This window comes from Falco rusticolus, chromosome 10 (assembly GCF_015220075.1).
Source record: "Falco rusticolus isolate bFalRus1 chromosome 10, bFalRus1.pri, whole genome shotgun sequence".
NCBI lineage: Eukaryota > Metazoa > Chordata > Aves > Falconiformes > Falconidae > Falco > Falco rusticolus.
In genome coordinates, this window is record NC_051196.1 from 37372200 (window position 1) to 37394973 (window position 22774).

Consider the following 22774-nt stretch of genomic DNA (forward strand, 5'->3'; position numbering starts at 1 on the left):
CACCCCCTGCTGTGGACAGGGACACCTCCCATGAGACCAGGTTGCTCCAAGCCCCCGTGTCCAAGGGTTGGATGCTGTCAGGGATGGGGCACCCACAGCTGCTCTTGGCAGCCTGTGCCAATGCATCACCACCCTCACAGCAAAGAATTTCTTACTAAATCTAATCTACACATACCCTCTTTCAGTTTAAAGCCGCCCCCCTTGCCCTATCACTACATGCCCCTGTAAAAAGCCCCTCTCCAGCTTTCTTGTCGGCCCCCTTTAGGCACTGGAATGTGCTGTAAGATCTCCCTGGAGCCTTCTCTTCCCCAGGCTGAACTGCCCCAACTCTCTCAGCCTGTCTTCAGCAGAGAGGTGCTCCAGCCCCCTGAGCGTCTTTGTGGCCTCCCTGCTCCAACAGGTCCATGTCCTTATGTTTGGGTCTCCAGAGCTGAACACAGTACTGTGGGTGGGTTATCATGACCATGCAGAAGAGACATTGGTCTTTGGATCTCCTCAAGGCTCCAGGTAAGTTAATGATTGCAGTTGCTCAGTTGCAAGCTTTTAATCTCTTAAGGTTTCTGTTTTAAGGGGTGCCTCAATGGCTAGAAGCAGGTATCCCCAGTGCTGATCACCAACAAAGCTAAAGCTGTGTCTTCATCCCCCAAAGAAATGAGGTTAATTTTAAGAAGCTCAAGGGGATGTGGCAGCCTGTAGAATGGAGCTGAGCATCCTACAGTGATGAGCACTGTAAAAACAAGGGGTTTTTTCAGATACTTGAGAGATTGACACAGGGATGGTCTAGCAGAGAACACGAAGTAGAATGCTAGGATGAAAGAGCAGCAGCTGACAGGAGTAAGGACTGCAGTAGGGGGCACAGGGGCTGCGGCGGCACCTCTGTCCTCAGCAGTTTTGTGAAGCTCTTTACTAGCTGCAGACCTGGAGGAATATCACTTTGGATCTCAGAAAAAGAAGCCAGTCCCTGGCAGGAAGGAGAGTGAGAGATTCCATGGCCTAACCTTGTTGTGAGGAGAGGAGCAACTGTGTTTTGGTGTGGAATTGGCAGAGAAATTTGTGATCTTTCTTGGGCTTCAAGCATAATATCTGTTAAAACTTTAATGCAAGGTTTTTTTGGTGTTAAAGGGAGAAATGGTGTGGGTGTAAAGATGTGCTGGCAGGTGTTAAGAGGTGGCTGTGCAGCTGGGCGTCTTGTGTGTTGGCAACCTCAGCTGTCAGGCCCCGGGTAAAACAGTTGCTACCACAGGGTAACTTTGCAGCGGCAATGGCTGAGCACACAGCAAGATGTGAACTTGTTACCTGTGGTTTTGGTCCAGCAAGGGGACATCACTTGTCTTTAACAGTGCTTGGGATGTCCTTAAAGCCAAGTGGTGCCTGTTGGAGCTGGGAGCATGCTTTTGAGGAGCCTCTGTCCCCTCCGTGGAGGTGTCATCCTCTCTGCGTTTCCCCAGCTTCATTTCCAAGCTTGCAAAGGCTGTGCTCACAGCTGCTGGGATTTAGCTGCCCACAGGTGACAGCTGTTTTGGTTTGTCAGAAACACAAAAGCAGCAGAGGCTGGTCTGGTCTGGGGCAAGCAGGGTCTCAAAAACCGAAGCAGCAGAATGTAGAGCTTTGTCTTCAAGCACTGTTAAGTCACACTTATATCTGACCACTGGGTATAGTGTTTGCTGAGACCTTTTGGGACAGCAGTGTCCCTGCCCACACTTCCTAGGGTGTTTCATTTCAAAGATGTCCGTTCATACTCTGCCAGGCAAATGAGTGGAGGAGGATGCAGGATGCACAAAGCTCCTGGCCTTGGAGAAGCTGCTTTGGTGGGGAAGGAACCACCTCCAGCTGCTGGGGATGGGAAGTCTGGAGAGAGGTCTGAAAATGGAGCAGGCTGAGACTGTCTTGCAAAAGCTGAACTATCCTTCTATGAGCATTTTGTTAGTAACGGGCAATGCCCATTATACCCTCAGGCTGTCGGAGGGCACTAGTGAAACATTGCCACTGCCACAGCAAAGGAGGGTTTACACCTCGCTGTGTTAAGGAGCATTGAGTGAGCTAGTGGAGCTGCGCACGCTGGGAAGAGCTGGGGGGATTAGATGGTTCTTTGAAGGATGAGAAAGTAGGACACACCTCAGCTGACTTCCCCAGGTCCAAACAGCCCAGCACTCAACACACTCTGTCTCCCAAAACAACAGACGTCCAGGATAGATCAGGGCAGAGGATGAATTTTTCAGATCTGGCAGCCAAACAGCCAAGCACATGCACCAAGCCAAGAAGCAGAGGCTGATGTTGTTGCAGGGGGAAGTAATTTGCACAAACCTGAAGCATTTTGTTCAGCCCAGAATGAAACAACCTCTTCCAACTTCCATTTATTTTACTGGTGTTTTTTAGCTCAACCTCTGAAAGTAGCGTAGGGAGAAGAAAATTAAATGTTTCAGCCAGTTTGATTTCAGATATATCCATGGCAAACCAGGCCTCCCCCACTGTTACGTCTTTTTGGTCAAAACTCTGCCAAGCGGGAGCTGTTGGTGACCCTCGCCCAGGCTGGGGGTCCCGCCCGCGGCCACTGGCCCCGTGCTGGCCTGAGCTGCCCGGCAGCCGCAGCCTGCCCGGGCACACGGTGCTGCTGGGGCTGGCAGCAGCGGGAGCCGCCGGTGCCAGCGCTGAGCCCGGCCGGCCTCGCCCGCAGGCACCCACCGGCGCCGGCCGCCCCGCCGGGCCTGGCCCCCAGAGCACCGGGCGTGAGAGGCCGCGGGGGCGCGCAGGCCGCGCCGTGCAGCGCCACCCGCGGGGTGCCGGCCGCCCCTGGCCGCCGTGGCGGTGGCTGGCACAATGGCTTGAGCCTCCCTTGGCGAGTTCACCTGAATATGCGGCGACACAACGCACGAGACCGCTCCCCGGAGTCTCCCGCAGCCGCCCGGGGACCGGGCTACGCAGGCCTGGCCCGGGTCGGGGCCGGGTGGCGCTCGGCCTGGGCCGCGGCTGCCGCTCGGGCCGCGGCAGGCGCCTGCGGCGGGCTGGGCCTCCCCCCGGCCCCGGCCGCCCCCCCCGCAGGGAGGAGCCGCGAGGCCACCGGGCCCGGCCCGGCCCCTTCCGGCGGCAGCGGCTGCGGCGGCGATGGCGGTGCCGGCGGAGGCGGGGGCAGGGGCAGGCCGGCAGCGGGCCCTGGCCGCTGCCTCGCCTGTGGACTACATGAGCATCACCAGCTTCCCCCGGCTGCCCGAGGAGGAGGCGGGCGGCGCGGGCGAGGGCGGCCTCCGCGCCCGGAAGGAGGAGGACGCGTTCCTGGGCGAGCAGGACACGGGTGAGGGGCGGCGGCCGAGCCCCCGGTGCCCCCGGCTCCCTCCCGCTGCGGCCACCGCCCGCCCTGCGGGCCGCCCTCCGCGGCTGCCGGCACCGGCCCCGCCGCCTGCCTTGCGGGGACGCGCGGGGGAGGCCGGGGCAGCGGGGGCGCGGCGCGGTGCCGCCAGCGGGGCGGCTGTCAGACGCCGGGCCCCGGCCCTGGGGACGGCCCTTCGCCTGTCGGTGACCCGCCGGCCCTCCCAGGAGTCACAGAGCGCTCCTGCCCCGCCGCATCGCGCCTCTCCAGGGCACAGGGCTCTGCCCGGGGCCCCTGTCCGAGGTCCCCCGTGCCCCCCGCCCCCCGCGCTGTCCCCTGCCGGTTCCCCCGCCCGGTCTCGCCCCGCGCGGTTGTGGCGGAGGCGCCGGGCCTGCGGGCGCCGCTCTCCCGAAAGGCTCTCACCGGCCCGTTGGAGCCTCCCCGGGCGCCTCAGGGGCTGGGTGGGAGCTGCGTGCCGCGTTACCGGCCGGGCCGGCGGGGAGGGAGCTCAGGCCTCCGGTCCCTGCTGCCCAGGAGGTCTCGGTAAAAGGGGGAAGCCCCTGTTGTGCTGTCGGTGCTGGGGACTGAGCGGTCCCACACTGCAGCGCCTGCCAGAGCCCACCAGCATTTCCGGCCTCAGCTGTCCCCTCGGCAGCAGCTCCAGAGCTGGGGTGGCCCTGGTTCCCCGGGCAGCCACGTCTCCTTCATGGCCCCCACAGAAGCCATGTAGGGCTCATTGGCTTCTCTTTCTAGTGTGAACGTCAGTGGTGGGACGGGCACCTGTGTGTTGGCCTCTTAGGCTGCTCCTTGCCCTCCATGCTCCCTGCTGAGCCCTTTCAGCCACTCCTGTTCCCACACCACGGCCCTGCTGTCCCCACACAGCACCAGCAGTTGCAGAGACCGAGTGACTTGCCAGAGGCCACGCGGGATGTCAGTGGTGGAGACCAAAGGGACTTCTGCATGGGTGGGAGAGGCCACCCTGGAGGGCCGTGGCTTGTCCTCTCCCATGGTTGCTCCCTGGGATGTTTGTGTCCCCTGGTCCTGGGCTGTCCTGTCACCAGCACTATGGGAGCAGAGCAGAGGGACGCAGTCCCAGAGCGGTTGGGCAAAGGAGCCCAGCTCACTGTTTCCCACTGGTGGGGCTGGTACCCCACTGGGTGTGCAGGGGGCTGTATGGGACATCCCTCCACAATGGCATCCCCCACCAGGACAGTCATGGCCCCCACCGGTGGCGCCCCAGCCCATTGCCCGCCCCAGCCAGGCTTCCCTCTGCCCACACACTGCAGGCTCAGCTCACAGACCAGGCGTGCTGGGGAGGGACCCTGTGTGCGCTCAGAGGTGTGGGCTGGGAGAGTTGAGCCTCTCCCAGTCATGCTCCTAAGTCACCGCAATGTGAAGGAGATTAAATTCACCCTAAGGGCATTCCGTGGCTGCAGTGGGGTTACTGCTGGTTGCAGCGTCACTGAAATTAAAACTAACACCCTGCCTGGCCCCAGGAGAGCTGCAGTCAAGGGGTCTTTAATGTCATGCCAAGGACAGGGCTGGTGGTCCCCAGGAGATGCTGCCTGCCAGAGCAGATGGAGAAGCATGGCAGGATGATGGGGGACACACAGTTTCCTGCTCATTCCCTTCTCCCTTACCCCAAACCTGGGAAATGTCCCCTCTGTGGAGAGACAAGCTTCTCATCTTGTCTTTTCTACTCGATGCTCCTCTTCTTCCCACCACAGATGTGTGGGGCACTGCAGCTCCCAATGGCTCTTGGCAGCTCCCTGAAAAATATTCATCCAGGAGCTGTGGGTGCTGCCCCAAGCCGCTTGGTCCCATTTGGTGCCTGGCAGGGACGGGTATGTCCCCATGGCTGCACCAGCAGCTCCGTGTGCCCAGCAGTGCCAGTGCAGAGGCAGGGCACGCTCAGCCAGCGTCCTCCCTGCCACGAAGGCAGCTGATGCAGGCAGAAATTCAAGGCATCTTTTAGAGCAAAAGAGACTTTTTCATCCTGCTGAGCATTGTTTGCTGTCTGGTGGATGCCCAGCAAAACCCTGCCCTGTTGCATTTGCCATTTTGGAGCTGGGCGTTCGGCGAGCAGCTTGATTTCACAGTGGGCCTCGTCAGCTGGAGGAAGCAAGAAATGAAAGCAGAGCCTTTCCTGCCGTCGGAGCGGGTGGACGCCCCTCGGCCCTCTGGTTTGCAGGTTTGCTCCTCTCTGCCCTCACTTTGCCATGCTTCTGTAGAGGTATTTTCTGTGCCCAGGCCACTCATTTTGCTTCGCCTCTGTTTTGCTCAGGTGCTTTAGCTCAAGCATAGCTCCAAACAAGGCTGCTCAACTCTATTTTTATATATATATCTATCTTAATTTCCTCTTCTTCAGTCCTGCTGCATTTGAGAGATGTGTTTTCAAGTCAGTGCTGTGTTAAGAACCCCTCCAAATGGAGCAGTAACTGTGGGCCCATCACTGAAGACTGATGAATGGATTGAAATGGAGCAAAATTCAGGGGGGTTTGCCCCTCGTAATCTCCAGGGAATTCAGTTTGGAATAAGTAGAGCTAAAGGAAGGGATCAGTAAAATGACCTAAAGCAGCATCTGAACCAGAAAGTCTGTTGAGACCTGGGATCAATAGGGAAGGTAATAGCCTTGCTGAAAGGGGCACGGTGTAATGTTAGCACTGGGTAAACACTGCAATAAGAGCCCTGTGTTGCTCAATAACTAACACTTGTTTTTTCACCGCTGCCCACAAAGACCCAGACTCCTTCCTGAAGTCAGCGCGTCTCCAGCGCCTGCCCTCGTCCTCATCAGAGATGGGAAGCCAGGATGTGTCCCCTCTCCGGGAGACCAGCAAGGACCCTTTTTCCGGAGACTGCAGCTGCCGACAGGATGGGCTGACTGTCATCATCACTGCCTGCCTGACCTTTGCCACCGGGGTCACGGTGGCCCTGATCATGCAGATCTATTTTGGAGACCCTCAGGTAAGATGAAACAGTGGCTTTTGCAGTCAGGCTTTGGCTCCAAAAATAGGAGAAGCTCCCTAGCTTTCCTCCTTGCCAACAGTTCAGTGGGATAAGTGCTGGTGAACCCCAGCCAGTGTCAGTGAGATCCTGGGTGCTGAGTCTCTCTTGGCAATTCCATCCCAAATTGTCTCAAAAGGTTTTTCATGTCTGGGAGTCGTGCTCAGAGGGGTGAGCTGAGCTCTCAGTGCCTGCCCTGCGGCGTGGGTGACTGTGCCTGGCAGGTTTGGGGGCGCTGTTGGGGGCAAGTGGGCAGCCCTGCTGCTGTAACTCCAGTTGCAGTTTGAGCCAGTTGTGAATGCTTTCAGAGAGCAATCCTTAGTTAAGCAGTAGGCATCTTTTGTACATCTCCACTTGGAGAGAGTTTTATGGATCTGTATGCCCAGGCTCACCTCTCAAAGGATGCGTCCCAGGACCAAGCAGGGAAATAGCTGAAAACAGGGCTGAACCTCCTGCTGATCTGTCGCACAGACCAGTGCTAAACTGCAGAGCAAAGGCAGCATGGCCATGGGGTCATAACTTCCTGCAGAACATCTCCTGCCAGGTACTGCAGCCTGAGAAAGGCCAAGGAACAGTCAGTAGTCACCATCATCTTCTTTATATGCTGCCCAGCAGGGCAGAGCGCCTACAAGTCCATGTGGAAGAGATTTGCCTTTTTTTTTTAATTTATTGCTCTCTCACTGGCATGCAAAATGCAGCCACTGGGAGTGGAGTGGCTTGGCTCCATGGCTGGCTGGGGTGCAGCACTGGAATGAGGCTGCACAGCCTTTCACAGCACTGCTGGAAGGGCCAGTCCTGCCCGCCAGCCTGCCATGGCCCTTCTGTCGTTGCACTTCTTGGGGCTGTTCTGGCTCGTGCCGAGATGCTGCAATTTGCACCATCAGATTAAAATGAACCTTTGCAAACTTCCTGTGGCTGCTGTAGCACCGGCGCCAGGGAAAGATGAGAACAAGCCATGGAACTGGGGCGGATGCTGCAGTCTTTGCAGCTGTATTCCCATTTCCAGTGACTGCATTGCTGCAGCACAGTGACGGCATGCCATCGCCCATTGCTCTTGAGGGTTAGTCTGACGCTGCTCTGGGGTGGCCCACCAGCTTAGCATGTCTGCTGCCGAAAGCTGGCTGAGCGATGGCCATGGCTACATGCAGAGTAGCCACAGCTGCCCTGGTGCAGGGATGTGCCAAGGGACATATTACTCCCACCAGCATTTGGAGGAATCTAAAAATGCAGATTGGCCACAGCCTTGGCAGTGGCCTCAGCCTTCAGGTCCCACAGAGCTGGCAGAAGGCAGCCCCAGCACCCCTCCCTGGGCACAATGCCTCTCCTCTTCTGGCAGATCTTCCACCACGGTGCTGTGGTCACAGACGCTGCCTGCTGCACGGCGCTGGGCATAGAGGTGCTCAACAAGCAGGGCTCCTCCGTAGATGCAGCCATCGCCTCAGCCCTCTGCGCGGGAATCGTCAACCCCCACACATCAGGGATTGGCGGGTAAGTGTTGATCACTCACCCCCATGCTGTTGTCTGCAGCTGTCCTCAAGCAGGTGATATCCCCACCAGCTGAGATGTGCCTTTGTGGTAGCCCTAGTCCCAGCATGTGGTACCAGGTCTCTGACACCAGGCGGTGGATGTGTCCACATCTGCACAGGGGCAGGGAACCCTCCTGTGCACCAAGTTGACAGCGAGGGACAGAGACCCCCAGGGAGGGAAAAGCTGCATCTGCTATAGTGGCTGCCAGGAAGGTCCAAGCCTCAGGCTCACGAGGGTTGAAAACGTGACCACAGGCTGCCAAGCCCCTCCATGAGTGTGCCAGGAGCTTGCAACACCCTGGGCTCAGTCCCAGTGCTTTCAGAGATTGAGTGCTTCCCTCCATTAGCTCGGCTTCTGCTGCAGCAGGAGCCTGAGGTCCAAGCCCAGCTTTGGGCAGCTGCCAGGGAAGGCACAGCAGTGAGGGGTGGCCTCCTCCCCATCCACATCCCCAGGGTCGCATCCACGTGAGCCTGGTGCTGTTGGCTCTGAGGGAGGTCTTGGGAGCATTGCGTAAAGCACCACCTGATAGCTTCTCCAGACTGCCACAGGTTGCCGTTGTAAGCAAAACCCCTCTTTTGTTGCAAAACTGCTCAGATTAGAAAGAAAATCCCAGATAGTCCCAGCCTGGCAGTGGAACAGAGCCAGTGGCCCCCTGGCCAGGCTGGCAGGGACTGATCCAGCCTCACTGCAGCCTCAGCACAGGGGCTGCCTGCGTCCCGCACTAGCCCTGGCTCGGTGGTCCCAGACTGCTCTCAGGGGAAGGGCAGCAGCGTTCCCCTGCACCGCTGGCCAGCCTGGGGTTGCTGCTGGGGCTGGTGACCTGCTATGATTGCCCTGTCATGCTAGGACTGGCCCCAGCCCCAGTGGCACCCACACTCTTCATTTTGGCTTTATGGCAGCAGCTGTTGGAGGTACAACCAGTGCCATGCTGTGACCCCCATCTCGTTGCAGGGGTGGGGTGATGCTGGTCCACGACATCCGGAAGAACAGGAGCTGGGTGATCGACTTCCGTGAGGTGGCTCCTCTGGGCATCCCACTGGAGGGGGACCTGCAGAAGGACACCAAGGTGAGGACCAGTGCCCGCGGCTGACCCCTCCAGGGCTGTAGCTGGCTGATGTCTCCAGCTCTCCTCTTCCCACAGCTCTCGGGCCAAGGGGGAGATGCCTGGTGAAGTGACAGGAGACCTCTCCCACCATGGGCAATCCTGGGCCCTTACAGACATGGGGAGTCCAGGGAAAATGCTTCTCTGGCAGCCCCAAAATGCTTGAAGCCTTACAGGGTTTGGGGAGTTAAGAGGCATGTCTCTCTGGCAGTGGGGAGCCAGGAGAACAAGAGCCCTGGGAAGGAGCACAATCCCATGTCGTTCTGCTGAGTTATTTCTCCTGATCAAACTGGGTTGAGATCATGATTGAATTTGCCTATTTCCTTCAAAAAAATTTTATTCCCTAATTTAGCATGTTAGTGCAGACCTCATCCCTCTCCTAAAAGCCATGCGGGCACTTCCAATGTGAACATGACTTGCCTCTCCTTGACTTGCAGTTGGGGATTATATCCTGTGTCCTCATGGGCAGGAGCCTACTCTTCCTTTTTGTCCTTCCTGTGTTACAGCCAGGTCTGCTCGTGGGGGTGCCAGGCATGATACAGGGAATGCAGCAGGCGCACCAGTTACACGGGAGGTAAGACACAAGGCTGGCACAGGTGGGCTGTCCTCATGCTGCACAGGCTGTGCCCTGGGGGTCCCTGTGGGGGAGCTGTGAGCACACGAGCCCTTGCCATCAGACCATGTTCTCAGTTGCCAGTCAAAGCCATTAGCTAAGGGATACTTGGAGGATGGTGTTGAAAAATACGTTAATTTATTGGTACTTCATTTAACAAAAGAAAGAATTCAATTCAGCTTGGTCAGGTTTTCTGCAAAGCAAAATTGTGGCTAACAAGACGGATAATAAACATTCTTTTAGAAGTAGGTGCATAACGTTTTCATGCATGTCTGCATTTTCATTCTCTTTAGCTGGACCCTAAGGAGTGTGGCTGTCCTTGATGCTCTGTTGGGACTGGGAGGGAGGGATCTCAATGACTTGCTCAGGGCTGGAGCCTGGCTTGAGATTTTGCTCCACAGATGCCCATTCCCCATCCTTACACCGGCATTCCTCTCTGATGCACGTTGTGGAGCACTGAGGTGATCCTGCTAAACCCACTGAAAGCTCAGTGCTCCTTTTGGCCACCACTGGCCCCACAGCCTGGTCCTTCAGGAGCCCCCTGACCACAGAGCCGACTCCTGCACTTGCTCCCCACCACCCTGCCCTGCTGCAGCCCTCCAATGCACATTTCTCCTTGTCCTTTCTCCTTTGCAGACTCCCATGGTCTGAGCTGCTGGGCCTCGTGGCCAGTGTTGCCCAGGATGGGTTTAATGTCACACACGATTTGGGTAAGTACCCGATGAGTAGCCAAGGGTGGCTGCTTAGCGTGGAGGAGCATGTTGGTCACTGCTCGAGTGTGAGGCAGCTGGGGATGTAGATGGTTATTCATGGGAAATTCAGGCTCTTTGGACCTAGAGGTGGATGGTGTTGGGAGCTGAGCAACACGTGAGCCATGGTCTGCAAGGGGAGAGCATGGTGGCAGCAAAACTGATGCCCTTTCCCAGGGCTGGTCAGGGAAAGGGAAGAGCAGCCCACGCTGGGCAGCCACCCAGGGCCAGCCAGGGAAGAGCACTGGGGTTTTGTTGGGTTTCCTTCCCAGCTAATGCGTGCATGATCCAGCCACCCTCTAGTTTTGAAATGGGTGAGAGGCAGTGGCATGCCTCCAAAATCCCCGTCAGGTACACAGTGACTCCCGAGTTCCTGCACCCTGGCTTTTCTGAACGTCCTTCCCCTTCTCACCCACAGCCAAAGCCATAAGTGAACTGAAGGACCTGAACTACTCTGACAAATTTCGGGAGATCTTCCTACCAGATGGCCGGCCCTTGCTGCCTGGCATGTTCGTCAGGCGCCTGGACCTCGCAGCTGTCCTGGAGCTGGTGGGGGCAGAAGGGTCGTCAGCTTTCTACCGTGGAAACTTAACCCAGGAGATAATCTCCGAGGTGAGTCACGTCTGTCCCTGTCTCTGTCCCAGACCACACAGCACAGTCCGGGCTGGGGGTGCCACCTGCCATGTCACCTGCTTAAGGTGACAGCCTGGAGATAAGCCATAGCCAATGTGCCAGCACAATTGGGGGAAAAATGCATGCAGCCTCCTTTTTCTTTCCTGTCCCTGTCACAGCAGTGGTGTAAGTGACACATGGGTCAATTACACAGCCTAGAGAAGTAAAAACTCCATTTCCTCTATAACCAGGACAGACTTTTTTTCAAAGGGAAAAAAAAATATCTCCATTTCAAGACCAGCTCTATGCTGAGTTACCATTAGTGACATCCCCTTTTCCCCCATAACGGGAGGTGCCCCACTGTTGAGAAGCAAATTTTTGTTGTTAAGGGAACTGTAAGATATAGACACTAGGAAGATGGTTTAAAAATAAAAACTGTGAGCCTTGTGAGCAGAGAATCAGACAGGCTTGGTCCCACTTAGGGTTGCTCTATCTTAACTCCTCTTGGTAGAGGTGCTCTGGAAAAAAAAGTAACAACAACAAAGTAGCTATTATGGTAAAAAAAACCCCAAACAACATTTATATCTCTGTATGTGCAGTCAGGGTGGTTGGTGGCACCATTTCTCCCTACCACTGTGGTTCATGTGTCATCAGTAGTTTGGAATGGGTTCTTTCAGCTCAAGCTTTAGACATTTGTGAGCTCTGTGTTTGGAAATCTGCTGTGGTTCACCTGGACCACAAGGTGAACAAGGAACAGGAAAAGTCCCAAGCTTGTGGTGTAGTTTCACAGCTTTATCACCCCAGTCCCCCCACCTGAGGGCTGCTGCAGGGAAGCACAAACTCTGCAGAGGAGCAAAGCCCAGGGCTGCAGCACCAAAGACGCTGGCAAGCTCTGGGATCAAGCGTGCACTTGCAGCTTTGGTTGCAGAGCAGAGCAAAGTGCTGGCTTCCTGCAGTGTTTATTCTTCCAGCAAAGGGAGGGCATCGGTGTGGTGAAGTCAAGTAGAGCTCCAAAACATCCTGCAGAGGGAAGGCACAGGTGCAAAAAAATGCTCTCTGGGGAATTTGAGGTAGTGCCTGCAGTGTGGGGCTGACCAGGACATCTTGCCTTTCTGTGCCATCTCGCTCCTCCTGCCCCACTCTGTGGTGCTTTGCCTGGGCTTTCCACTGGCCAGGCTCCAGGAAGGCTGCCCCTGGCACAGGCACCTGCCTGCCCATCTCATCTGTTGGGTTCAACCTGGCCTGTTCTCTGGGACTGCTCTGGGAGGGGGGCAGGGATCCCAGTAGGGGTTATATCTTCTTTTGCAGCTTTGGGGTGGTTTGACATGCTGCCCCCCGTATCGTGCCCTGCATCAGCTTTCCTGCTGCAGTGATTCATCTGGTTCCACCAGAGAAGAGGAGTTTTCTGAACTAGCCAAGTTAGCTGGCTAGTTTAGAAATCAGAGCATGCACAGGTTATTCGTTCTTGTCCATTTTTGGATGGAAATCCAGAGGACTCATAGCAGCAATTCACCCCAGCAGAACCTCTCAGCAGGTTGTGTGGCTTCTCCTGGGTGGAAGGAAAGAGTTGGCCCATGAGCACAGTAGCACCTGTATGTTGACTGAGAGTATTACATACTTCAGGGGATTTTAAGATCAGCAGAGTGCAGTTATGATGGTCCTTCCTCATCTCCGTCATGACACAACCACAGAACACACGCAGTGGAGGGAATTACCGATCTTGACTGTGTTCACAAAAATTACCAAGCCCGGTAAATTGTACTTCTAGGAGAGCCTTATAGAAAGAGCAAGGGTTCAGCAGACTCACTATCATCTGAAATAATTAAAACCAGGGTGGGAATTGTATGCTACAGATTTCCAGTGTCAGCGACCTGCTACACACAGGTTCCTTCTCTTTGTCTTTTATCCTGGCAATATTGAGATGCTTGCTAACCTTTAACATCCTCATGCTTGCCACCCAGGGGAGCGAAGACGGTGAGGCAGTGCCAGTCCCCATTTGGGGCTTTTGGAGGTGAGCTGCAGAGCCTTGCAGCAGTGGTGAACAGTGAGCCAGGCCACCACAACCATGAAAGCACAGAACTTCAGGGTGTCCTGAGGAACCTGGCACTTGGCTCGGGATTCTCAGTGGTGCTTGTTTGACAGTATGGTCTGTGGTCACCTGGGCTAGCATGAGGAACACAGATGGCCTTGACCCAGCTTTCTCAGTGTGCACTGCTTTGCTTTTCTACACAGGTCCACAACTATGGAGGAGTCTTGGTGGAGGAAGACTTCAGCAATTATAGTGTCACGGTGGAGAATCCTGTGCACACAGTCTATCGAGGTGAACGCCTGACCCATTGCCATGCAACTCCAATTAAAAGTGTGCTTCACCTGTCAAGAGGTGGCGGCACTATTTAACAAGAGTTGAAGTCAAAGCTGCGCAGAGGCATCCCCAGGGAGTTTCCTGCTATTGCCTGCTGACACTGATGTGCTGCAGGCAGTTCAGGAGGTTTTCAGCACTTTGAAAGCGGCCTGCTTTTTCCTTGATAGTGACCAGTGGCATTTTGATAGTCTTAGAGTGTAAAAATGCAACACAATCACATACTGATGCAGTGTCTAGGTAGAAGCTGGACCGTAGGCTAGCACCAATGTCTGAAGACAGTTCCCCAAGTTGATCTACAAGGAAGAAAAACTTACTTTGTGCAGAAAGTTTCTAAAATGTCATTCTTTTCTAGAAATCCCTGTATTTGCTCTCCTTATATTTGTAGTGTTGCAAACCAATTTTTTTCTCTGTTGTTCCATACTGCAGTCCAGAAACCAACCAGCCAGCCAACAACCACTGAATTTCAGATGTAAAAAAAGCATCCCTATTTGGGCTTCCTTCATCCATCATAAAGAAACAGAAAGATACAACAGGAATGTTTTGGGAAATCCTTTTCAAATCTTGTTGCTTTCCATTATTTCCCTTCAGATCTGGGAAGGCTTCCCTGCCCTCTAGGACGCTAGCTTATGGGAGAGTACTGTAACTGGACAGTATCTGACAAAAGCAGCTTCATTGCTCTCTTCTTTCCTTCACAGGTCATCTTGTTTTCAGTCCCCCACCTCCACATGCAGGTCCTGCACTGATCACAGCCCTGAACATCCTCGAGGGCTTTAACATCACAAATCAAGTATCCAGGGGGAATATCTTGCACTGGATAGCAGAGGTAAGAGGCTCAACATTTGGCTGATTTTCCTGTGCTGCTAGAGAATTATGTATTTGTTTATTCCTTGGTTGTACAAAAATGTTTGTGGGTAATTCCCAGACGAGAATGAGCAAATAGACTGCTAAGGTGTAGATCTGAGCTATGCTGCTGCCTCAGGCAGGTGCAGATGCTGGAGCCTCCTGCTCAGCTGAGTTCTTTCTTGCTTAGCCCAGAGCTTTTTCAAGCAAACAGGCTGCGGCTTTTACCCATTTCTTGTATGCAATTGTGTCTTCAGAATGACTCAGCTGAGGGTGGTCCCAGCTATTTCCTCTACCTCTTGTGCTGCAGTGGCCCTGGCCATTCCAGACCCCTGCCAGGGCACTGTAAGGGGAGTCAGCAAGCAAAAACCTGTACATGGCGATGACAAGGGAAACTGACCTTATATAATTTTTTAAAATCTTTACATTTTAGCCCACCTCATTATCTCAGCGGCCCAGATCATGATTTTTCAGGTATTTAGGGCTGTCAGCCCTACTAAAACGTTGCAGCTTCCCAGGAAGTCAGGCAGGTGCTCTGTTTCCTGCTCTGTAAGCAGAGTTATGTTCTTAGATGCTTAACAGATCCACAGCTGGGTTATACAAGTTGGGAATTTTAAGCAAGGATGAAACCACATCCTTGTAGCAGGCAGGAGAGTGGGTGCTTGGAAGTTAGTGCCCCTCAGCAAAAATGCAGCAACTGGAGGTGTTACACAGTGCTGGGGCTGTGCAGAGGCAGAGAAGATTGACTCACCTAAGTAATTTTTGGGCTCTCTTCAGGAAGCTTTGGATGAATCTATTTGGTCTGTGTTTGCACCAGGCCAAGAGTTTCACCCATTGGTTATCATGTCCCAGCTCCAGATAAAGGACAGACACTTGAGAAGTTGTGCAGCCCTGATTACTGGGGATCACACAGCTGAACACATGGCTGAGATTCAGTGCTACGTCAGCACCAGCTAGTCCAGCCCTGGGACAGTAATGACCAAGTTGTCCTTAACCTGTGTCTGTGGGGTGGACGTGGTCTTCTTGTGTCAGTGGAGCTCTTCCTTGACTACCAAGCCTCTTGTACATCCACCACATGGTATGGTGGTCAGGAGACTGTTCCATGGAAGTGCCACCTTCTCCAGAAGTTAATCATGTTCTACCCTGTACATCAGAAGATAAATGATGACACTTCAGGAGAAGTTGTTGATGCATGGCACGTACCAAAACAGAAGTCACATCTAGCTGTCTAACCTGCAGGGTAAATGTACTGTCTTGAATCTTGAACGAAAATGGCATGACCTGCAAGCTGAAAGTCTAGTGCGTTTCTGCTAGGCACAGGCTGGCTTGATTGAAATGCACATTTCTCCTTGTGGCTGTCCCCTGGCTACGCAGTGTAAAACCGAAGCTAGAGAAAAACTGTCTTTTGAAATTGCATCTTCCTATTTTTAATAGACTGGCTTATGCAGGATTCTGCATGTATAAAAAACCAAATCCCTTCCTCTTTTTACGTTATCATTCCCTCAAGTGTGCTGGGACTAACGCTTTCTGTTCAGACACTTTGGATGACTTACAACTAGGAAGGTGCGTAGCAGCTGGTGAGCAAAATAGCTCATTTCTGCTCAGCAGCGATGCAGTGCCAATGGAGCTGCCATCCAGAGGCAATGGTGAGCCCAGGACCCACTGTCCCACAAGGACTCAGTGTGATCTGTGTGATCTCTGCTGTTGTGGTGACCGCTCATGAATGGAAACAGAAGGTAACTGGCATCCTGGTGACCCTGTCTGCCAGCTGGCAGTGCAGATGAACCACTGAGCTGAGCCAGCTGGCCAGCTCCTGCCAGGCGCGTTCTACCTTGTGCAAACACTGCTGGATAAGCTCGGCTCCCCCAGCACACAGTTTGTTGTGCCAAACTGATGCCCCTTGGTCCCCAAACCCATGTGCTGCAGCCCTTTGCACTGAGGTATTCCCAGGACCAGGCTTTTGGATGGTTTTTTTGGTAGGCTTTAGTCAACATGCCAGGAGACCAGATACCTCGTCCTGTTCAGAGTTTCACAAGTTGTATTTCCAGGGCCACCTAAATATTTTTCTTTCTTTCTTTCTGTGTTCAATTTAGACATTGAAAATAGCCCTGAGTCTAGCTAGCAACCTGGGAGACCCGTCTGATGATGTGTCCGTCACTCACATAGCAGAAGGCATGGTGAGGTAGGTCTGAGGCTTACAGGCATGGGCACAGTTGCAAGATGTGTGGTTTGGATGTCAGTCCTGGGTTTGCTCCTTTCAGTGCACGGGGAAACCTAAGGGGGGTTTTCTACCTCTGTTTTACTGAGGAAAGGTCAGTCCTTGAGTGTCTTCCTAGGGCTCACTCTTCCACAAGGATCACAGCTGATACGATGGGGCTCTGGGGATGGGTCGTGGGATGTCCTCACACAAATTTCCTGGAGCCAGCTTGATCTTCAGGGTTCCTCCCACTTTCCCACCCCTCTAAATATTCCTTCTTGGCCAGTCAGACAAATGGCCATTCATGTGGTCATGACCACACATGCGGTTTCTGACTCTCCCTTCCCCAGCACAGGGCTCAGTGCCTTCACAGAACACCCAGACGTGCGGGAGAGGCCAGACACAGGGATTAAGCCCAACCTCCCACCTCAGAGCCAGGCTTAGCCATGGCTGGTGGCCAGGGCTGGACCTGACTTGCCCTCCTGCTGGAGAGCTGGCATTCTGCGGGGTGGTCCACCATTGTCTGTTGGGGCCGAGTTCACCACTGTAGGCGGAGCCCAGGAGGTCCATGGCATTGCCTCTCTGTGTGGACCAAGGCATCTTTTCTCCTTCCATGGAGTGAACTGAAGGAGCTCCCTGCCCTCAGTGCCAGCCCCCTCGGGGAGACGCCACCTGTGGCTGTGCAGATGTGCTCCCACAGAGAGACAAAGAGATGTTCAACTTCCTAGGTTCAGGGCTTTCTTTCCTCTTCCCTCCCTCATGGCTGAAGTAAATCAGAAGCTAATTCCCTGCGCCAGCTGATTAATGACTCCCAGTCCTTCTCATCTGATCTCCGTGTGCCTCACTTCTCAGTGGAGAGTGGACCCGCTGCTAGCCAGGTCCTTGTCATGGGACCTGATGACTTCATTGTTGCAGTTGTAAGGTAAAGGATTCACTTCTTCCCTCCATCATGTACTCAGAGTGTGGGAGTGGGGAGCAGAAAGCAGGTTTGACAGGACGGGGTGGGACCAGACCTGGGGCAGCTAGGCTGCTCTGTCCCAGTGAGCACTGCAACAGGAGCAGCGGGAAGGCAGGTGATGTGTGAGCTGGTGCTGCTCTGCTCTGTGGCCTCCTGCAGCCCTCTCACAGTGAAACATGTCTGGATGGGCCTGAATCTGCTCCCTGGAGAAGAGCTGATGGCCAAATTTGAGGACTGATGGGGGCATGGAGACAGATCCATCACCTAGAGGGGAATCCTTAAACACAGGGAGGGACAGAGCTGCTGTCGCCCACACAGGTTCCTGCTCCTAAGTGCATGGAGACTTTCACTCCTCACATCTAACCAGCCCTGAAGAACTACCGAAGAGTCTCTTATCGGGCCAAGAGGGGACGGAAAACTGGAGCCCTGAAAAGCCTCCAAGTGTGCAAAAATCTCTGGGAGGATTTTTACAAGATTTCTTTATGTTTCTTTTCAGTTCTTTGAATCGTCCCTTTGGCAGTGGAATAATAACACCCTCTGGAGTCCTCCTGAACAGCCAGATGTTGGACTTCTCCTGGCAAAATAAAACAATGAACCACTCAATTCCCAGGCTGGTAATGAATGACATAGAAAATTCTTTATTTGAACTGTCTGTACCAGTTTTTTCAATTTTATTCTCATCTCCACAACAGGGAGGCCTATTTAGTGCCTTATTAATAACTGAGAGACAACAGTCTGTAGAAAGCTTGTATTTTTTCATTATATGAGCCACTGAAACAGAAGGCTTCATGCATATCAGTCATCATTATAATGCAGTTTTATCAGTCAGTGCTGCATATCTCAGCTACCTATTTTCCCTGCAGTCCAGATGCACTGTAAAGCAACCGTCCTTTTCTGTGACTTGAATTAAGAACTCTCTCTATGAATTGCTGCTCTGCACTTCTAAAAGTAGCAGGTAGCAGAAAAAAAATCTTCAGGTCTTGCAAAGGAACAATTCCAGACTAGTACTGGTGGCTCCCAGTGTTGCCCTGTTGTTCCTTCTTGCCATGTATTGTAAATGCATTCCACTTTGTTGGGCTGGTACTGCAGAAGTATGTGAATGGCTCCAAAGACCTTCTGTAAAAGAGCCACAGCATGAAACAGGACAGATCCTGTTAACATCAGAGAGCTTTATCATAGCAGTGAGGGTGTCAGACTTGTAAAACTACACAAGTGCAATCGCTAGCTGAAGCATAAAGATTAAGAAATTAACTTGCACAACTTGAGCACCAGCAAAGCTTTAGTCAGTTTGCTGAAATTTTTTGGTGTGTCTTTTCTTCAACTGCAGCAAAATCTCATTCAGCCTCGGAGACGGCCCCTGTCTTTCCTGTTGCCCACCATTGTGAGACCATCCGAGGGGATGTGTGGGACATACCTGTGTCTGGGAGCTAACAATGGGGACAGAGCCTTGAGCAGCATTGTGCAGGTCAGTGCTGTGTCCAGGCACCCGCCCTCTCAGCACAGTGGTTGAGCTCAACACTGAGCAGGGTCCCCTCCTGCAGTACAGGCTTTCCCTTCCTAATGTCCCAGGCTGAAACTGGTGGGCACAGGTTTACCAGTTCAGTCTTTGGTGTCACCAATTCCACACATTTGGTTTTCCAGTTCTCTTAAGAGCCTTGGGTTTACTTCTTTTGCACCTTCCCTGGTGGCACCACTCATAACTGTAGAGGAAAAACATCTTGGCAAAGCCTATAATGGTTTTGTGTTATTCCAATACCTGTTCAAAGCTCATCTTAAGGATCATTAGGGAAAAAAAGGAGCATTTTGTATTCAGAGAATTGTAGGAGGCTGGCAGGCCTTTGGCCCTTTTCCCTATGAAAAGCTCCTTTTAGTGCGTTCCCGAATGAATTCCTCCCTACTCAGCATTTGCTATAAATTGGGCAGCTCCTCCTAACTTATGATTTGTAATGAGGTGAAGTACTTGCCAATAGCTTGGTCGCATGCACAGTGGCAACGGATTGCTAAAAGAAAGGCGCAACAAGAATGGCTCCCATTTTCCTTACCTTTTGGAAGGCACCATTCAGAGCAAAACTAAAGCCAGCCATTGCTTCCTAATGCTTTGTTTGGAGAAGTCACGTGCTGAGCTTTTAGCTGTAACAAACACTTATTTAGAGATTACATCACATTCCAGACATACAACTCTCCTAATTGAGCAGGAACTCTGGCAAAAAGCCCGTGCAATCCTGAAAAGGTACCGCTGTTTCACCAGCCATATACAGGCCATGATTTAAGGGCCTCCTTCATATGCTGTTTGGTAAATAGTTCCAGATCTTCTTTGCCTGCAGCATCTGCAGATGTTGGAGACACCAGTTAGGGGAATGCTCGGGAAGTTGCCTTCTATTCACATTACATTTTTTTATTATTGAGGTTCTTCTGTTCTCTTGCAGGTTTTGGTAAATGTTTTAACATTAAACAAGAATCTGAGTGAAAGTTTGTCACTTGGTCGACTTCACCCACAGCTTGAGTCCAACACCTTGCAAGTTGACAGTGAGTATGGACACTGGGTATGGCGCAGCCTACACACCTCACAGATTTAGAAGAGGGGCAGGATTTTCTTAGCACATGGAAGTGTGGAAGTGTGTGGAAGTGTGACAGCCTGGTGCACAGCTCACTGTGTTCTAGGGTCCCCAGCGAGTACATAGGGTTTGGGGGAAGACAAAAAGCAGCAACCTAGCTTCTTCAAAGCCTGGAGCCCTTGCTGAGCCATGCCCTCTCCCTCTTGTCTTGGGAATGCTCCCTGACCCCTCCCAACACCACCTATCCAAACTTTCAGGTGCTTCTCCCCAACCCTCCCTCTGCCCCAGCTCACCTTCCCGTAGCAGCCACGTCCTGTCCTTAAAACCTTTTGACAATCTGATGCCATTGAGGATATCCAAATTAAAAAAGATCACAACCACAGCTTCATCCAGACAGGTCCTGAAAGCTAGCAGATCTTCTTACACTTTACTACCACTGCCATAAATTATATTCTCTCACTTTCCAGTCTGTGTCCCTTAACACCAGCAGCTGGGAGAAGGCAAGGCTTGCAACTTGGAATGCAGCATCAGTGCTGACACTCTGGAGACTGTACTGCCAGCTCTTGTCCTTGTTATTACAAGACTTGGTCTCTCTGGTGTTTTTCACAAAGCTCCGTGCCTTACCAGAGTGAACCATAAATGAAATTTGATTGTCATTTCACCCAAAGTAGCCACAGTTTCTAGGCCTTCCCATTTCAGAGGAAAATCTAAAAGTGTTTGTCAGGTGTGACCACAGACTTGGAAACTTGAGTGTAATTAAAACAAATCCAGAACTTCAAAAGGTCCTGATTTTTGGGTTTGGACATTTGGCATCAACAAGATATATGTTAAGATACTTCTGCAATGTATGTAGCTTAAATAACTGTGGGGTTTCTGTGTGCCTGCTTGGTTTGTCCAGCTGCATCCCCAGCTTTGTGTCCTCAGGCACTTCTATTCATACAGAAATCACAAAATGTCAAATAAACAAAGGCAGAAGAGCAAGCAAACTAAGGCTGGAAGTTTAAGGAATACACAAAGGGGAAGTTGGGAGGCTTATCACAAAGTATGTCATTTGAGAACTTGTTTTGCTAGCGTTTGTTTTGAGCTTCCTTGCATCTTATTTTCACTAATAACTGTTAACACTGTTATTTGTAATGAAGCTCTTACGAGCAGGGACTGTCTCATGTTCTGTAACAAGAGTAACTACAATAGGTACCAACAACATATTTTTCCAAAGAGAAGGACCTTCCACATCTTTTAAGTGGTCTCTTGGATGCCCTCAGCTCCCCCATGGCACAGAGTGCTGCCCAGCTGTGCTGAGGACCGGAGGACTGCTGCCTCAGCCCCCCTTGCCCACTCGGCTCTTCCCGGCTGGGCACCTTCCGAGCACTGCGGGCGGCTTCCTGCATGCTGCAGGTCCCAGCGGGGCTAGAGCAGAGCTTTGCGTCAAAGCCAGCAGTGGTTTCAGTTACAAACTCCTCTTTTAAAACCCTTACAGGTGAGTTCCCTGAAGAAGATGTTGAATTTCTTGTAGCCAGGGGCCATCAAGTGGATAAAGTCAAAGTGGTCTCCTTAGTTCACGGGGCCAGGAGAACCAACAGTTTTGTCATTGGCCTGAAGGACCCCAGGAGCGTGGATGCTGCTGGAGCCACAATATTGTAGCGCCTCCCGGATGACGTGTTCACTGAACCAGGCTTAGACAAATCGACCCAAGTAACATGCATGTTCTGAAACAGCTCCTTCTCCATCCCCCAGGCGGGAGCTCCACATATACACTGCTGAGTAGCCTTTCTGCATTCCGCACTCGGGATGACACCAGAGGGGTTAACAGCGCCAGTATACAGCTCTCTGATTTTTTTTGTTTCATTTTTAAACTATTTGAATTGCAAGCAGCCTGGTCCTTGTTACAGGAATGCACACTTTTCTTTTGGCAGAGGTTTGCTAATAATTTCAGTCTTTCAGAAGCCCAGTTCTAGCCAGCATCCTAATTTTAGTGAGCAGGAACATTAGCAAAGGAAAAAACAGCTGCTGCTGCTGGTCATCTTCATCTCCCTGTCGTTCCCAAACTCATTCTTTGCCTCTTGTGTGAGCCAATAATTCATGCAGCCTAATGTAGTGTTTGTAGGTGCCTGTAGCTGGAATATCGGGGAGTCCTTTAATACTCTGTATGGGCCAGCTGATGTTTAGCAGCATGCAGCCTCCTGGGCTAGTTCCTTTTCTCACATCACTGCATACCTTGAATTTCGGGAGTAAATATTTTGAGTCAAGTTGCTGCGCAGTCTGATTTTGTAAATGGAGCAACAGTTTTTAACTTCTAACAACTTGTGGACCCCCCAATAGTTTTCCTACAGAGCATCCTCCATGGTGAATTTAAGTTTAGTGGTAATTGGCTTAATTTTCTTAGATGTTTTTTGGAGATATCTTAGTAGTACTCCGCAGACTCGTAAAAATCCACAGACTATGGACTGAAAACCACATCGAGAGCATTTGGGTAGGTTCAGGGCTTTCCTTACACTGCCTTATCTCAGCCTGCTCTGAAAGCCTGAGTCGTGTAATCCCTACAGAGAGGCTTGGGATTTTCTGCTTACTAAATTCATGCGGGTCCTTCAGCTCCGTATTTTAATAGGGGCGGCTCTACTGGAAAAGCTGAAGAGAGTGAAAGAAGAGCTACAAAGTGAACCAAACACTACTGAGATAGTTTTCTGTCTGCAGCATGTAGTGCAAAATACAAGAACACTTCTGCATTTCTTGTCTGAAATAATGAAGAAAGAGAATACCACATCTGACAGCTGCACCGCTTCATTCAATCCATGTTTGGACATTTCCTTCTTTTTTTTACTAACAAGTTAGAGATACCTGGCACTAAAAAAATCTGGAATTTGATAATTTTCTCCTGTTTAAAATTTGATTATTTCTTTCATGATGCAAATGCATCTATGGCCACTGTACATATTATATATGTATGCCTGCTTA

General features: G+C 52.3%; 1 protein-coding gene across 5 annotated transcripts; it reads left to right on the forward strand.

Moving 5' to 3' along the window:
- The first annotated feature begins 3061 nt into the window (after positions 1-3061).
- GGT7 (gamma-glutamyltransferase 7) lies at positions 3062-22774 on the forward strand. Of its 5 annotated transcripts, none has more exons than XM_037401658.1 (15): positions 3062-3289; positions 6042-6268; positions 7644-7795; positions 8786-8900; positions 9443-9510; positions 10186-10259; positions 10717-10910; positions 13143-13230; positions 13968-14095; positions 16206-16294; positions 17079-17231; positions 17764-17881; positions 18595-18732; positions 19694-19793; positions 22428-22774. In XM_037401658.1, the coding sequence occupies exons 1-15, from the start codon at positions 3103-3105 to the stop codon at positions 22649-22651; spliced, it is 2055 nt and encodes a 684-aa protein (XP_037257555.1). In that variant the 5' UTR covers positions 3062-3102; the 3' UTR covers positions 22652-22774. The 5 variants fall into 5 exon arrangements, with proteins under 5 accessions (XP_037257555.1, XP_037257556.1, XP_037257558.1 ...); XM_037401659.1 differs by lacking the exon at positions 22428-22774 and adding an exon at positions 21300-22051 and having other exon boundaries at positions 3063-3289; XM_037401661.1 differs by lacking the exon at positions 3062-3289 and adding an exon at positions 3297-5927.

Coding starts and splice junctions, on each gene's coding strand:
- GGT7 (XM_037401658.1), top strand. CDS start 3,103: ATGGCGGTGCCGGCGGAGGCGGGGGCAGGGGCAGGCCGGCAGCGGGCC. Junction 10,911..13,142: donor CCCAGGAGATAATCTCCGAG/GTGAGTCACGTC, acceptor TTTTCTACACAG/GTCCACAACTATGGAGGAGT. Junction 14,096..16,205: donor TCTTGCACTGGATAGCAGAG/GTAAGAGGCTCA, acceptor TGTTCAATTTAG/ACATTGAAAATAGCCCTGAG.